This window comes from Onthophagus taurus, chromosome 6 (assembly GCF_036711975.1).
Source record: "Onthophagus taurus isolate NC chromosome 6, IU_Otau_3.0, whole genome shotgun sequence".
NCBI classification, from domain to species: Eukaryota; Metazoa; Arthropoda; class Insecta; order Coleoptera; family Scarabaeidae; genus Onthophagus; species Onthophagus taurus.
In genome coordinates this window covers 14,913,864-14,930,309 of record NC_091971.1, presented here as the reverse complement: position 1 = coordinate 14,930,309, position 16,446 = coordinate 14,913,864, and the positions used below count along the sequence as shown (strand labels likewise).

Sequence of the window (16,446 nt, the reverse complement as noted above, 5' to 3'; positions counted from 1 at the left end):
TTAATTTTTTTTAAGGTGTTTGGTGCATTAACATCCTGCGCTTTACAAGTATCAGATCATTTTTATGGTACTGGTGAATCATTATTATTCCGTTTTAGTCCAGAATTCCAGGTATACAACTGGACTGGTGAAAATTTATATTTTATTAAAGGTAACAACGAGAGTTTGAGTATTGGAGCTGGCGATGGAAAATTTGGTTTATGGCTCGATGGGGATTTGTATCAAGGCCGTTCGGAACCGTGCCAAACGTACGGAAATGAGCCGTTAACGCCGAACGTGGACTTTGTGGTTAAAACGTTGGAATGTTGGGCTTTTATTTAAATTAATTTACCTTTTCGTATATTAGCCATCTATGATTTTCTTCGATATTAGGGTCATTTTAGTTGAGTATTTTTGACGATGAGACGGGGAAGAGGAGCGTGCTCAATAGGCGAGAAATGAAATTCTATTTAAAAAAGTTTAATGGGGAGAGAAAAAGAGGGAGGCGCCACGTAGAATACGCTATTATTGCTGAAAACAAAACGTGGGACGGTGTAGACACTTACCGCACAATTGTTAACAAATTATTAATAACAAGATGCTTATATTAGATTCCTGCTACCATCCACTATTGTTATCTTCGTGTTATTATTGTCGTATTTATTGTTTAATTGATTTCTATAAGAAATTGATAAAAGATGTTGGATACAACTTTTCTTTTCTAATGTAGTTTTTTATTTATGGGATTCAAAAGCTATGAGTTTATCAATGTAGTATTTTATTTCCTTTTGTATAATCCTGTATATAAAATAATGTATACTGTCGGTTAGAAAAATATTAGATGAAACCAGGTTTCTTTAAATATTTTCATAACCTGACGGTTTTTATAAAATAGCACTGATGAATTTTCACCACACTGTTAACCAATTGTTATCCTCTTCTTTAAATAATTTATGAAATAAGTATTTTACTCATTAAGATTTTATTTCTATGTATTATATTAAGAATTAAAAAAAAAACAGAAAAAGCTGACCGAAAACTCTAGTGATATGCATGTACTAATCAAAAAAAAATAAAAAATATGTGATTTAATTTGAAACAAATATATTATTTAAGATTACACACAATACTTTGTATTTAATTTAAATTAAAGACACCTTTTATTACACGCATAACACAGTTTTTTTTTATTTTCATTGAACGTTCTAATTCTGAGGAGTTACAGTGGATGGTAGCACCTCGTTGCTTTGTTACGTAGATAAAAAAAAAGCGAGATGAAAAAACTGTGTTGCTTAGCTTACAACGAAACAATGTAGCCACCTCTGGGGAAAAACAACAAGCGAAGCAGGGCCCCACACAAATCGGCCGTTGTAGTCTTTGTCAATTAAGTAGGTGCGTTAGATAACACGCATGCATCGGTTGTCAATTTAATTACCAATTACAAGAAAAAAATAATAAAAATACGTGTGTTAGAGGCTGTTTTTCGGCGGCGGAGACGGCAGACTTTGTTTTCCGGGGTTCGGTGAGCTGCGAACCAAGTATATCAGAGTGGCGTTTATTTTCTTAATATGTAATAGTTATATTTTGCTTCGGAGCATGATGTTGGCGTCACCGCCGTCAATACAATGTTTAAAAAGGAAAAATTAAAAAACGTATCGCGAACACGTTCAAATTATAACATATATATACAGAAAAAAACTTAGCGAAGTAGATCGATCGGTGTCATCAGTTGTGTACTATAATGTTTATCTAGATATTTATCTGTATTATAATGTATATAACATTAACATGAATAAAAAAAAATAGAATATAAGAAATAACTTTTATTATTCCAACCTAATAAAGAAAAAGCCCCATAACTCTTTAAATATTTATTATATTTCTCAAATAATTACTATTTACAATTAATACATTTTACATCTTTAATCCCACGCATAAACATTACCAGGTTTTGGCGCACGTTGTGCTCCAACACTAGCTTCTTTCGGGGAAGCAGCCGCAATTTGCTTTTGGGCTGGGTAAATCAGAGATGGGGGCATCAATTCTCTACGACCATCTCTGCTGTAATAATAATTATTGAATAACCTATGCGAGGGTCCCTCAGGAAGAATTGGTAACGGTGGAGATCTTGTAGCAACTTCCGGTGGAAATCTTAACGCTTTAGTATGACCTCTCCCCAGTAAAAAGTCGCGTAATTTCTTCAAAAGCGGTGAAATATCGCGTATATCTGCTTTTGAAGCCATTCTAATAAAATTGATAAAATTTGAGGTTATATCTACAACTGTCAAAAAATTTAGTTACATAATCTTGTTTTAGTTACTTTTAATTTTAACCAAAAAAAAAAATCCCCAAACTAAAACTGTCAACTGTCAACAATACAAAATTGTATTTATCTTATAAAATGTCTCTTTACGACGATTTCGATGTAAAAGCTCGCCCCACGGAATCCGTACAAGGTTGGTCATCCAGTATAAAACTACTTCAATCCCAATTACAATTAAAAAAAGCCGCTGTAACACAACCTAAAAGAGACCAACAAAGGAAGGCCAGTTTGCCCCCTGTAATCGATTTAAAGCATAAAAAACACGATGAAGACGTCAAACATTCAAATAATAATTCCACTAGAAGTAAAGAGCAACAACTTCCAATTATATCCGGAAGCAATTATAAACAAGAATATGATTGGAATGTTATTGATGAATACGACCCATTATGGCCAAATGAATACGAAAAGATAGTGAAAGAACTTCGTGATAACCGCGATAGAGACTTAGAAAAAGAAGAAAAAAGAAGGGATAGGCGTCGAAAATCGAGATTTAGCGAAGCGGAAGATGATACTCCCCCACAAGCCAGTTTACCACAAATTGGAAGTGGTTTTGCAGGAAGATGGGCTGATGATGAAGAAGAAATAGAACCACCTCCAAAAATTGCTAGAATGGGACAAGGTGCTGCAATTGCACCACCTCCTAGTTTACAAGAAGCTTTATCACCACCAAGAAGTAGTTCTCTTACCTCTAAATCTTCAACTCCTACTAGTGGTACTAATACCACCAATAATATCAACAATAACAGTAGTAGTTACAGTGGCTCTTCCGTTGCGGCAAAAATCATGGCGAAATATGGATTTAAAGAAGGCCAAGGATTAGGTAAACAAGAACAAGGAATGTCAATGGCTTTACAAGTTGAAAAAACATCAAAACGTGGTGGAAGGATTATCCATGAAAAAGAAATTCAACCAGCCCCTATGATAGAAGATTCATATTCACCTGATGATAAATCAGAACCAACTATAACTGAAATGATGAAAGCTCCAAGTAAAGTGGTTTTATTGAGAAATATGGTTGGACCAGGTGAAGTTGATGACGATTTAGAACCTGAAGTTAAAGACGAATGTAATCAAAAGTATGGAGATGTGGGAAGTGTTATAATTCATGAAATTAATACTAGCAATCCAGAAGAAGGTGTTAGGATTTTTGTAGAATTTAAGCGAATTGAAAGCGCAATTAAAGCTGTTGTCGATTTAAATGGGAGATTTTTTGGTGGCCGACAAGTTAAAGCTAGTTTTTATGATACTGAAAAATTTGATAATTTACAATTAGAATAGAAATAAAAGAAATTAAAAAAAACTATAATTAATTGTGTTTATTATTTCATTTTAAATTCAAGTTTTGTTCAAATTATATAAAATGGCTATTTGTATACAATATAGATTATGAATTGTATAAAATTTGCACACTAAAACAAGAAAATAGTTTTAAAAATTTTAATTCAAATTTATTATTAAATTATTATTATTTAAAATTAAAATGTTAGCAAAGAAATAAAGAGACGCATTATGCTTGCTATTATGTCTGAATATCTGTCAAAATATCTGCGTGACCCAAAACTATCAAGAAGTTAAAGATCACAACTTATAAAACCCTAATTGTACCGGTGTTGATGTACAATGCAGAATCATGGACCTTAACAAAAACAAATGAGACTACTAGCAACATTTAAAAGAAAAATCTTGCAGAAAATATATGTTAGTGTGGTGCAGGAAAATGACGTCTGGAGACATATGTAGATATAACTTTGAACTCGATAACTTATATAGAGGATTGGAAATAGAGGCATAATAACAACGATCAAGATTAGTAGAACATGTAGCATTAGTAGAGAAAGATTGGTGCCACTAACTGGAGGATCCTTGCAAGAGACCGGAAAGGACGAGGCTAGAGAAAGTCGAGGTCCTCCTATAGGGCTGTAGATGATGATGAGAAAAAAGGTTAAAAATATGCCAGTATTTAAAAAATGCATTTAAATATTTCTTTTTTTGTAACTAACTTCAAGCTTCTTGTTTGATAAGTTGATTTTTATCTATCACTTTTGTGTTAGGTAGGCTCATAAATATGATCTCAAGGCAATATACGATAACGTGTCGATTCCTGTACTAGTGGAAAGTGGAAGTATTGTCACCACATGGAGTGTCCTCCAAACAAACAGCCCCAGGAATCTTTGATAGGAGAACTTGGGACTGATTGTATGTCGAAATCCCACCGTAAGATGGCATTAGCGTCTCTACTGAAATAATTTAATTAAACTAACAATTTTATTATTAATAGTGGGAATGGTGAGAGACAGCAATAATAATTATTACCAGTATCATTCTTTTAATTTAAAAAGTATTAATTCCAATTCGTGTTATATTTTTAAATTTGCTGCTAACTTCAACTTTTAAAAAGTTGAAGTTTGTTCAGAATGACAGATGAAACCGTCATTTTAAAGTGATTTTTCGGTAAGAAGTAATAATGGTATGATTAAATAATTAGATTATAATTGACATTATAGCTTTGTTTCAGCTAACGTTATAACTGGTTGGAAGCTCGTCAGATGCAATCTTACATGTCATATGATGCAGTGGTATTCAAATGTAGCGGCATTATTTGACAGGTGTAATTGCCATAGGTAATTGCATCTGAGGAATTGCCAACCAGTCGGAACGTTAATTGGAGCCATATAGTGGCTCCAAACACTTTCCAAACAGTTATTCTGTGGTTGGAGCTTTTATATATAAACCCAATCCAAGCTGTATTCTAGTGGTTCGGTTCTTAGCTGAATAATTCAAAAATATCCTCAACAGATGGCGTCACATGCGTTCAATTTTTAGTACGAAGTTTTTGTTTAGAGAGGTGTATTTCTTATGGTATCCTTAAGACAGACATTATAAGTGTCATATTTTCACTATTTCAATGGAAGAAGGTGAATCTCAAGAGTGATCATAATTGGGTAGGATTAGAAATGAAAGAGAAGAATATTCTCTACTAGAAAATTCTCCGAGATAATTTTCTCATCGTGCATGGTGGCTCCCTCTGTCGGTCCTGACAAAACTAGGACGTTTTGGGAAGTTCCATACTCGATGGTTTTGTTGATATTTCATCAAAAGTTGAACAAGAGAAGCTACATCAACTATTAGCTAGGGTTTCATTTGCCATTGTTGAAAATAATCACTGGCAATCATTTTGCAAACATTTGAGACTATATTTCAAAATGCTTACCCGTTACTTATTATCAAATAAATTACTAGACTTCGAGTATGGAAAAATTGATGCAGACATTAAAATGACAATTGGAAAAGCGAATGCTCTTAGCTTACAGTGTGATGATTAGAGCAACCAAAGGAACGAATCCATACTTAACTTCATTATTACTATACCCAATCCTGTGTTTTATAAAACTTTGCCAACAAATATTTGTCGACATACCGCAGGATATATTACTGAAAAAATCGATGAAATTTTGAGAGAAGTTGCTACTGAAAAAATTTAACCATGTCCAAAATAAAAACTACGTCTATTGTTATGGAAGACTGCCATTAAAGAAATTAACAATTCTCACATTTTATTGGCTACTTTAAAAAAATGCATACTCTAAAAAAATTACACCAAAGCAGCCATTTTCCTTAAAATTACATGTGAAAACATGATGGTCATCAATTATTCATAGTTTAAAAAGTCTTCTTGATACAAAATAATATGCATAAAAACATTAGCAGTTTGTGAAACAGTTGAAGATATACTCAGTAAACGAGTTGCAAAGTTGATATTGGATGTGGATATTTTTTGGGTAAAATTTTTCAAACTGTTATCACCTAATAAACCCTATTGTTAAACACATAACCCAACTGGAATGAGAAAAACCAAGGTTAAGCCAAGTAGCTGAATGCTTTTATGAGTTGGAAAGTCATTTTGAAACAGCCCTTTGCTGTTAAGCTGTTGCTTAACCAAGACGAAGTAAAGAACTTTTTAGTTAAGAAAAAGCAAATGGCAATAAATCCAATTCATCTTGCTGCAAATATTTCTAAATCCAAATTTTAATGGAATTCATCTTAATAGAGAAGAACATATACAAGGAACAAAGTTTATAGACAATATGGCTACTGTAACAAGCCCAGATAAGTCTGCAGAGGTAATGGCAGAATTGTGTAAGTATGCCTGCGTCGAGTGCAGCAACAGAAAGAAGCAGTAGAAAGAAAAGAAATCGGCTTACGGCTGAACGAGCTGGTAAAATAACTTTCATTGCTCATAATTTAAAATTATTAGATTCTGCCACCAATGTGGAGGTTAATGAAAGCAACGAAGTGATTGAATGCAGTGATTTACATCTCTGCATTCTTCATTATCTCTGCATTTACGTAGGAAAGCCAAGCCACCTAATAGCTTACGTGTTTCTGAAGAAGGTGGCAACATGGCATTCGAAACGTCAAACATTTTTTCAAAAGACGCACGGCTTAGCCCGAAAATTTCTAGTGTTAGTTCTAGTTCAATTAACACCTCCCACGAAAGCCATCGTACATAAATTCTCAATTAATTATAAGCAAATGCAGAAAAGGATGAGAACAAATAAAACAAATAGTCAAAAAAACAAATATATTTTTAAAATTAATTAATTAATCGAGAGTATCTCAAATTTTTCAGACACCAATCATCTCATTTACTTTGGCCCTAACATATTTTCAGGTCGTACCCATTCATTAAATTGTTGTTCGTTCAAATGTCCTAATTTAATAGCAGCTTCTTTCAACGTTGTTCCTTCTTTATGTGCGGTTTTAGCAATAGCGGCAGCTTTATCGTACCCGATATGGGGATTCAAAGCGGTGACCAACATTAAACTTTCCTTCATGATTTTATCAATTTTATCTTTATTTGCAACGATTCCTACAGCGCAGTTTTTCGTAAATGCTTGACAACTATCTCCCAATAATTTAGCTGATCTTAACACGTTTGCGACTATCATCGGTTTAAAAACGTTTAATTCAAAATGTCCGTTTGATCCACCAACTGTTACGGCTACATGGTTACCCATTACTTGACCTGCCACCATCGTAATAGCTTCACATTGAGTTGGATTCACTTTACCGGGCATAATAGAACTACCTGGTTCATTTTCGGGTAGTGATAATTCTCCTAAACCGCAACGAGGACCAGATGCCAAAAATCTAAAAACGATTTAATTAGATTAAAAATTATTTTGTATGATTAAATTGTACCTAATATCATTGGCAATTTTCATGATTGAGCAAGCAACTGTGTTTAAAGCACCTGAAACTTCAACCATAGCATCGTGAGCGGCAAGAGCTTCGAATTTATTTGGTGCGGTAACAAATGGGAGTCCAGTTAATTCGGCAATTTTGGCTGCGGTTTTTTCAGCAAATCCAATTCTTGTATTTAATCCGGTGCCAACAGCTGTGCCTCCCAAAGCCAACATGTACAATCTTGGTAAAGTATCTTTAATCCTATCAATACCAAAAGTTAGTTGTTGTACATAACCTCCAAATTCTTGACCAAGAGTTAAGGGTACAGCATCTTGGGTATGCGTTCTACCGATTTTAATGATTTTTTCAAATTCTTTAGATTTTTGTTGGAGAGCGTCGCGTAAAGCGACCAATCCAGGTAAAGTGCACTCATTTATTTCTTTAGCTACGGCGATATGCATAGCTGTGGGGAAAGTATCGTTACTGCTTTGACTCTTATTAACATGATCGTTTGGATGTACCGGGGTTTTTGAACCTAACGTTCCACCCATTAATTCAATGGCCCTGTTACTAATTACTTCATTTGTGTTCATGTTTGATTGAGTGCCAGAACCCGTTTGCCAAATGACCAAAGGGAAATGATCGTTGTATAATTTTCCGGATATTACATCATCCGCAGCTTTCGAGATCGCATCTGCTATCTTCGAATCTAAACCGTATTCTTTGTTTACTAAAGCAGCTGCTTTTTTTAATATTCCCATTGCTTTAACAACTTGAATCTAAAAGATAAATTTGGGTGTAATTCAATATCGTTTAAATATTGACAATTTTTTTTTAATCGACGGGAAATCACTCGAGTAAGCCGTTACAAATTAAAAAAAGTGCGGAAAAGTGTAAAACTTAAAGTTTCGGCGTGATGTCACTTTTTGTGACATCATCGACCGTGCTAACCTTATATTTTGGTAGCACATTTTGTTAAAACGCATATTTTTACGGTTGTTTCTTAGGTTTTCCATGCACTATGACTAAAATGTTTATAAACTAAAGATAACATAAATCTATACCTAACGCCCTACCCCCCTCTAGTCTATACCCATAGTCGCATGTCGTCTAAGAGATGACATAGACTCTACCTGGACTAACCTGTTAGCATCATAGAAAAATATACAGGGTGATTCACATAAGAACCGACACAGAGCAGGGACAGTTGACTCCAAAAAGCAATATTATTTGGAGAAAAAATTGCACGAATATTACTCCTCCGATTCAGTGGTACGAAGAGAAAGAAAAAGAAACAAATTACTGCTGTTCCAACTCCCCTGGACTATTTTAACAAATATTTTACGGAGGATTTATTTGTTAGGATGTCAGAAATGACAAATCTTCATGCGGTTCAGACTCAGACTAAGTTTGTACCCACAAATGTTGAAGGAATGAAGACAATTTGTGGGGATACACATTCTAATGGGCAACTTGCATGGTGTAATTACATTCTATGCATTGATGAGCAGATGATACCATTCAAGGGAAAGCTCAACGTGAAGCAATATGTAAAAGGAAAACCCTGCCCTTGGGGTGTTAAATTATCTGCCTTGTGTGGCCGCAGCGGGCTACTTTATGACGTTATTTTATACCAAGCCAATTTTATAACGCCCTACAGAACGTTTATTATATTCAGGAAGTGGACTTTGCGCATGTTTACTGATGCCATTGATATTAGCTGCACGAATTAAAGGTGACGAGGTCTAGTGTTAGTTCTAGTAACAGTCGTAAGTAGCGCTAGTTAGCATAAGATATCACTATCTTGCATTTTTTTATTGCAGTAAACTAACACTAGATCTAGAACTAGAATCATTCGGGTTTAGCCGTCTTGAGAGACCTGGGGCTAAATCCGAATGTTTCTAGTTTTGCACTAGAACTAACACAAGACCTAGAACTAGAATTATTCGGGTTTAGCCGTCTTGAGACGTGGGGCTAAATCCGAATGTTTCTAGTTCTAGGTCTACTGTTAGTTCTAGTTTTGCACTAGAGCTAATTCAAGACCTAGAACTAGAATCATTCGGGTTTAGCCGTCTTGAGAGACGTGCGGCTAAATCCGAATGTTTCTAGTTCTCGGTCTAGTGTTAGTTCTAGTAACAGTGGTAGGTAGCGCTACTTAGCATAACATATCCCTATATTGCATTTTTTTATTGCAGTAAAACTAGAACTAACACTAGACCTACAACTAGAATCATTTGGGTTTAGCCGTCTTGAGAGACCTGGGGCTAAATCCGAATGTTTCTAGTTTTGCACTAGAACTAACACAAGACCTAGAACTAGAATTATTCGAGTTTAGCCGCCTTGAGACGTGGGGCTAAATCCGAATGTTTCTAGTTCTAGGTCTACTGTTAGTTCTAGTTTTGCACTAGAGCTAACTCAAGACCTAGAACTAGAATCATTCGGGTTTAGCCGTCTTGAGAGACGTGCGGCTAAATCCGAATGTTTCTAGTTCTCGGTCTAGTGTTAGTTCTAGTAACAGTGGTAGGTAGCGCTACTTAGCATAACATATCCCTATATTGCATTTTTTATTGCAGTAAAACTAGAACTAACACTAGACTAGAACTAAAATCATTCTGGTTTAGCCGCCTTGCGAGACATGCGACTAAATCCGAATGTTTCTTGGTCTAGTGTCAATTGACAGAGTCTATTGACACACAGAATATCAACGACAGGTAGCCAGTCGTTATGTATCGAAATCCTAAGAAAAAAAGGGTGCTTGTCCGTAAATATACGTTAATGTCACCTACTTTAGTGAAAATAACTTTACTTTTAAGTTTATCAGATTGATTTAGTGTGTGGCTATAAAATAAACAATTTGTAGGTTACGTGTTAACCGATTTAATAGAAAAATGCATGGTTACCATTGCTATGACGTCACATCGAAAGTTTAATGTGATTTTTCGGTATATTCTACACTTTCTTTTTATTTTTAACGTGTTCTTTTGGGTCATTTCACATTGATTAAAGAAAAATCGTCGATTTTTAAGCCACATGATTCGTCTTGAATTTTATATTAAATTTGTTATTGTTATTTTAGTAACTTCTTTTTTTATTAAATCTTACAGGCATCCTCTCTGGTTCGCCGCCAATTGGAAAATTCATAACAGATCTAAGGGTTTGTGCTCCATAATATTTATCAGCTGGTACATTTAGTTCACCAAAAGTATCACGTTCTTTTCGAAATTCCGCCTAAAACAAGATTTAATTTGAATAAATAAAATTTTGAATTGATGACATAATAGGACATACCATTATTGTGGATGTTGAATAAATCGACCTCCTGCAGTTATTCACCAAGCTTTTAACGCCTCGCGTTGCAGAGCTACGGGCAAGGTAAGAGAAAGGCATTTTTAGTATCGACCCTGACCCCAAAGACACAAAGAATTGAAAAAACTGGTAGACGAACGTCTCGTCCCGCTCTGATAATGGGAAGGTTTTTTTTAAAACGAAATGGATAACTTTAGTGTGTTGTAGGGAGTTTTGTACTGAACGGTTTTAACCAGGTATTACGCGTTATCAAAGATTTTGAATTGAAAAAACCTTCTTTGCTGGATACACAAATAATGAGTAAATCTTAAAATGATTAAAGAGATCATTTTAAATACGTTCTATTTTTAGATGGAGATGACTTATAATTAAAATATTAACACAAATTAATAAAAATTCACCTGATTTTGATGAATTCTTTTATAAAAAGAAAAATTTATAAGTAAACTTCATCAAATGAACTTTTCATTTAAAGAGAGAATAGAAACTTGTTGACTGAATGGAATAATCATTAGATTTTTTTATATGATAACTAGCATCGTTATAAACAATCTAAATTTAGCTTCTTTGAAATATAGCGTGATTTCATCAAAGTCCTTGTAATGTAAATTTACATTCAAGTGAATCAAGATAATTGCTTTAATCTGAGTGATTGTAAAAAAAACCTTTTTACCCGGATATATACAATAATATTACCAATAAATCCTTTTTATATTTTAAAATATTAATTAAAATTTAAATTAGAAATTCCCAAAATTTGAATTTCCCGCCATCTATGATTCCAACACCAAATTAATTAATTTTTTATTTTAATTATAAATTAAAAAACTCGTTTTTATTATTATAAATCAATTCAAATCTAATTATTTAAAAGAAAAATATTTTATTAAATCATTATTTTCTTTTATAATAATTAAACATAATTTTTTTGTAGCTAACTTCATTTATTACTTTTGACAAATTGATTTTTCTTCTGTCAATTTTGTGTTTGCTAGGTTAAAATACAACAATCGTCCGTTTAAATAGAAAAACCACCCCGGAAAATTCGTTTATTATGAATACATGTTTAACCCCGCTACCTGTCGAAGATCCGGACGGCGATCAGAGATGGATGAGTATAGTAATACCCACATTTTCTCGAAATTTTCGTTCGGCGTTTTTTAACTTTGCTTCGTTATAGCACAATCGATTCGTTTCCGAAACGAGGGAAAAAGACGCCGAGGTTGTTTTTATTGGGGATTCTATTATTCAAGCTTTACAACATACGGATATTTGGAATGATTGGTTCGTCCCGATGCATTGTTTAAATTTTGGTATTCATAGGGATCAGTTGCAAAATGTTTTGTGGAGGGTTCAAAACGGTGAACTTGACAATATTAAGCCCAAGGTATGGTTTGGTTTTGTAAGTAAAGAGGGGCGCATAAAATGGGTTAGTTTTTTTAGGTTGTAGTTTTGCATGTAGGTACAAATAATCATGGAAATACTCCTGAAGAAATCATTGAAGGAATAATTGAAATTATTAATACTATAAAAGAAAAATTAAGTAATACTTATATAGTAGTCCCAGTAAGTTTTTGGTTTACTTGTATTGTTGATTCTTTTAAAAAGTATTTTTAGACACTTTTGCCCAGAGGACAACATCCAAATCCATTACGAACCAGGATATTACAAGTGAATGATTTAATTAAATCAAAAGTATCTCAACTGCCTAAAGTAGAAATTGTGCCTATTGAAAATGGTTTTATTCAACCAGATGGCACTATTAGTCACCATGATATGTATGATTATTTATTATTAACAAATTCTGGTAGTAGGAAAGCTTTTGAACCAGTTTATGAGATGTTACAACAATTGCTTAGTGAGGGAGAAGTTGAAAAGGAGCTCACACCAACCGAATAACATCGGATTATGGTGTTTTTCATAGAATCACCCATTTATTTATTTTTATATTGAATGCTAAAAGAAGAAGCGGAAGCCTGCGCATCATTTAATTATTATTCTTTAAGGGTACACATTCCTATTTTTCATTTTCACTCTTTTTTTCTCTTTATTTCCTAATCAGCCTGTGAACTGTCCATAAGTATGTTTTGTGTGGAATATTGATTTATTTATTTTTTTTTAATGGGAGGAAATTGTGATAATATACTCTTTGTAACTTCAGGATGTTTTGATTGGTACAAAAACTTTTGAGACATTCTTCTGTATTATCTATTATCAACATTATTTTTTTAGTCATTATGTTAGGGCTTTGACTGAAAGTATGAATGCTTCTCCCTTATTTGCGAGAAATTGATTGAGCATTTGTGATTAATTCTTATTTTGTAATTTATTTCTTTGTATGTTTACAATAAAAGCGATTGAATTTATCTTTGAAATCTTTTTTCTAGATTTAATTGATTAAATTAATATACATTAAAACACTAAACCATATTTAAACATTTTACAAAGAATTACATACATTTACCATCTGTATATATTGTTAATTCAGATCTAATCATTATTGTTTGACCCAGCTTTGTGAAAAACTTGGTTATTCAGCCATCTCAAATCTAATTATCAATGTCAGGTAGAACATGAAACAAGTTAAATAGAACATGAACAAGGTGTAAATATTATTTATTTTACCTCATTCAGTTCAGATGTACAAAACTGGCATAATCGCTCTTTTATCATCTTAAGCTTAATTTAGTTACAATACCTGATAAAAATTTTTTTGATTGTTATATATAAATATACCAGTAATATTATTTAATGACTCCTTCCTCATTAATACAGTTGAATTTCATCAAGTTCTTACCTTCTTATCTAAATGTACTCCCACATAGATCCTTCCATTCTTCTGTTCAGTCCTAGAGTATTTTCCTCCCTTACTCTGTCCATATTTGCCTACTCTGGCGTTAACTTTTTTCCAACATCCTAAAATATAAAACTATAACAAAAACCCGTATATACGACATATCATGCCTTATTTTTGCCTACAAAGATATAATGACAACAGTTTAAATCCCGTAAAACAGAGGTATTACAGAAACGTGTTTTATTATTGGCATTTGCAAAACATATTGTTCAATATACAGCAGGCGCTATTGGTAGCAAACATGACGAACACACCATAGCTGTATTGAGATACAAGGTGTATGCAATGACGAAATTATTAACACTTAAGATATCTATATATTTATAATGAATACTTGTTAAAAAGCTGGATCATTGTTTGCCTAGCAATTGTAAAAACTGTATAATGCAGACTTTTAGTAACCTGTTGCATGATTAGAGTCAGATATGACCTTTACCTTTCAAACTTTACATAAACATCAAAATTTGTAAACGGCAATGGAAAGACATTGAACATGTATTATTTAGGAATTAAACTTGTATCAAATGTAAAAAAGGGCTAGAAATGTCAATTTGCCTTTTTATCATGATAATTGAGATTACCAAGGCAAGTTTAACGCAATAAACATATTAAATGATATTTCAAAACAAGGTTGATAATCTTAAGATTGAATGATCAAAAATGATATTTATGTAAATTAAATAGTTAATCTCAGGTTTGTTCGTAAAACAGTTTCTAATTAACTAGTATTCAGAGATGCAATGTCAACAGATTTGGTTGCATTATTTGACATGTGCGAATGGAATATCAAGTTTGAAACCAGTCAGAAATAGTTTGACAGGTTGTGTGATCAAGCCTATTAACGTGTCAATTTTGACATAATAAACATCAAAAGTCATCCCTGATTTAACTTTTTAAATTACCAAACGTTAAAATTTTTATATCAAACTTACATAAAATGGCATTTTAAACAAATTTCACAATAACGCTTAAAATTACATTTTTAGTACCAACTTGACAATTATCCATCAAAAGAAAATTTGAACGTCATATTTGACATTTAATCTTGATGATTTGTAATAAACGTCAAGTTACATACAATACGCAACAAAAATTACAGTTTAGCGCCCTTTAGGAAGTCGCTTATGTTGTTTATACAAAATCTACAGTTCAAACTTGTATGAAATGACATTTTAAACCAGAGCGTGACAAAAACGCTTAAAATTACATTTTTAGTACCAACTTGACAATTATCCATCAAAAGAAAATTTGAACGTCATATTTGACATTTAATCTTGATGATTTGTAATAAACGTCAAGTCACATACAAACGCTACAAAAATTACAGTTTAGCGCCCTTTATGAAGTTGCTCATGTTGTTTCTTCAAAATCAACAGCTCAAACTTATATACAATGACATTTTAAACCAGAGTTTTACAAAAACGCTTAAAATTACATTTTTAGTACCAACTTGACAATTATCCACCAAAAGGAAATTTTAACGTCATATTTGACATTTAATTTTGATGATTTATAATAAACGTCAAGTTACATACAATAGGAAACAAAAATTACCTACAGTTTAGCGCCGTTTACGAAGTCGCTCATGTTGTTTCTTCAAAATCAACAGTTCAAACTTACATAAAATGACATTTTAAACCGGAGTTTGACAAAAGCGCTTAAAATTACATTTTTAGTACCAACTTGACAGTTATCCATAAAAGCAAATTTGAACGTTATATTTGACATTTAATCTTGATGATTGGTAATAAACGTGAAGTTACATACGATACGCAACAAAAATTACAGTTTAGCGCCCTTTAGGAAGTCGCTTATGTTGTTTATACAAAATCTACAGTTCAAACTTGTATGAAATGACATTTTAAACCAGAGCGTGACAAAAACGCTTGAAATTATATTTTTAGTACCAACTTGACAATTATCCACCAAAAGGAAATGGGGTCATACACACTTATTAAATTTAGAGAAAATTTTTATGTCAAACGATATATGCAAGTATATGCATGAACACAAAGTAAGAGAAATATTTTGATCAATTTTATATTTTGCGTAATTTGAAGTGAAAAATAGCAAATATTCAAACGAAATAATTTCGCGGCTTTTCTGTGACGTAGGAACCGCACTGCCTAAAACAAGTTAAATTGTCCGTTAGATAGCGCTTGCGGTGTGACAGTGTCAAAATAAAACCATGGATGTAATAGAGTGTCTCTATTACATCCATGAACAAAACATAATAAACATAACCTACAAACACTCTATCTCTTTTCAATACAACCTAAATGACGTTCATCTTTTTCTCGCATTTGAGCGGGGAGCAGGGGACGCAAAAGTGAGAATCGTACGTCATCAACGCGGGAATTTTAAAAGCGCCAATGGGTATATAAATTTTCAATAATTTTTTTAACAATGACTTTGTTCGAATATATAAAAAAAAAAAATAACGGTAACTATATTTTTATATAAACTTTCAGAAAATATAATAAAAAAAAAATCGTGTATGACCCCATTTTAACCTCATATTTGACATTTAATCTTTATGATTTATAATAAACGTCAAGTTACATACAATACAGACCAAAAATTACAGTATTACCCGAGCCCTTTACGAACTCGCTACTGTTTCTTCTACAAAATCTATAGTTTAAACTTAAATAAAATAATACCCTAAACATAATGAAATAAATTAGAGTGTTATTTTAATCTTACTAAATACTAATTTTTATGATATAACCCAACACCCATTATTGCTGAAGATTGATAATTAAACAACAAAAATGTTCAATAGCTTTGT

General features: G+C 32.7%; 5 protein-coding genes across 12 annotated transcripts in view; 3 read left to right on the top strand and 2 right to left on the bottom strand.

Moving 5' to 3' along the window:
- The window catches only part of LOC111414696 (TLD domain-containing protein mustard), a 66,288-nt gene extending 65,182 nt beyond the window's left edge, over positions 1 to 1,106 (top strand). For all 7 annotated transcript variants that reach the window (XM_071196696.1, XM_071196698.1, XM_071196695.1 and 4 more), the window contains one exon: positions 16 to 1,106. In XM_071196696.1, coding sequence (XP_071052797.1) covers positions 16 to 321 — 306 coding nt within the window. In that variant the 3' untranslated portion in view covers positions 322 to 1,106. The remainder of the gene's footprint in view (positions 1 to 15) is intronic.
- Positions 1,107 to 1,835: 729 nt separating this feature from the next.
- LOC111414698 (NADH dehydrogenase [ubiquinone] 1 alpha subcomplex subunit 7-like) lies at positions 1,836 to 2,286 on the bottom strand. Its single transcript, XM_023046122.2, has one exon. It carries the CDS (start codon positions 2,220 to 2,222, stop codon positions 1,902 to 1,904), a length of 321 nt encoding a protein of 106 aa, XP_022901890.1. The 5' UTR covers positions 2,223 to 2,286; the 3' UTR covers positions 1,836 to 1,901.
- Positions 2,287 to 2,321: 35 nt separating this feature from the next.
- LOC111414697 (splicing factor 45) lies at positions 2,322 to 3,611 on the top strand. Its single transcript, XM_023046121.2, has one exon. The coding sequence runs from the start codon at positions 2,381 to 2,383 to the stop codon at positions 3,581 to 3,583; it is 1,203 nt and encodes a 400-aa protein (XP_022901889.2). The 5' UTR covers positions 2,322 to 2,380; the 3' UTR covers positions 3,584 to 3,611.
- Positions 3,612 to 6,873: 3,262 nt separating this feature from the next.
- Positions 6,874 to 11,280, bottom strand: LOC111414685 (fumarate hydratase, mitochondrial-like). 2 transcript variants are annotated; one of them, XM_023046087.2, is made up of 5 exons: positions 11,200 to 11,280; positions 10,781 to 10,853; positions 10,595 to 10,720; positions 7,508 to 8,271; positions 6,874 to 7,456 (listed from the first exon to the last, which is right to left on the bottom strand). In XM_023046087.2, exons 2-5 carry the CDS (start codon positions 10,781 to 10,783, stop codon positions 6,952 to 6,954), a joined length of 1,398 nt encoding a protein of 465 aa, XP_022901855.1. In that variant the 5' UTR covers positions 10,784 to 10,853; positions 11,200 to 11,280; the 3' UTR covers positions 6,874 to 6,951. The 2 variants fall into 2 exon arrangements, with proteins under 2 accessions (XP_022901855.1, XP_022901854.1); XM_023046086.2 differs by lacking the exon at positions 11,200 to 11,280 and having other exon boundaries at positions 10,781 to 10,993.
- A 484-nt stretch (positions 11,281 to 11,764) lies between these two features.
- LOC111414689 (Platelet-activating factor acetylhydrolase alpha) lies at positions 11,765 to 12,778 on the top strand. The gene is made up of 4 exons (XM_023046092.2): positions 11,765 to 11,918; positions 11,979 to 12,185; positions 12,242 to 12,364; positions 12,416 to 12,778. Exons 1-4 carry the CDS (start codon positions 11,853 to 11,855, stop codon positions 12,695 to 12,697), a joined length of 678 nt encoding a protein of 225 aa, XP_022901860.1. The 5' UTR covers positions 11,765 to 11,852; the 3' UTR covers positions 12,698 to 12,778.
- Positions 12,779 to 16,446: the final 3,668 nt, after the last annotated feature.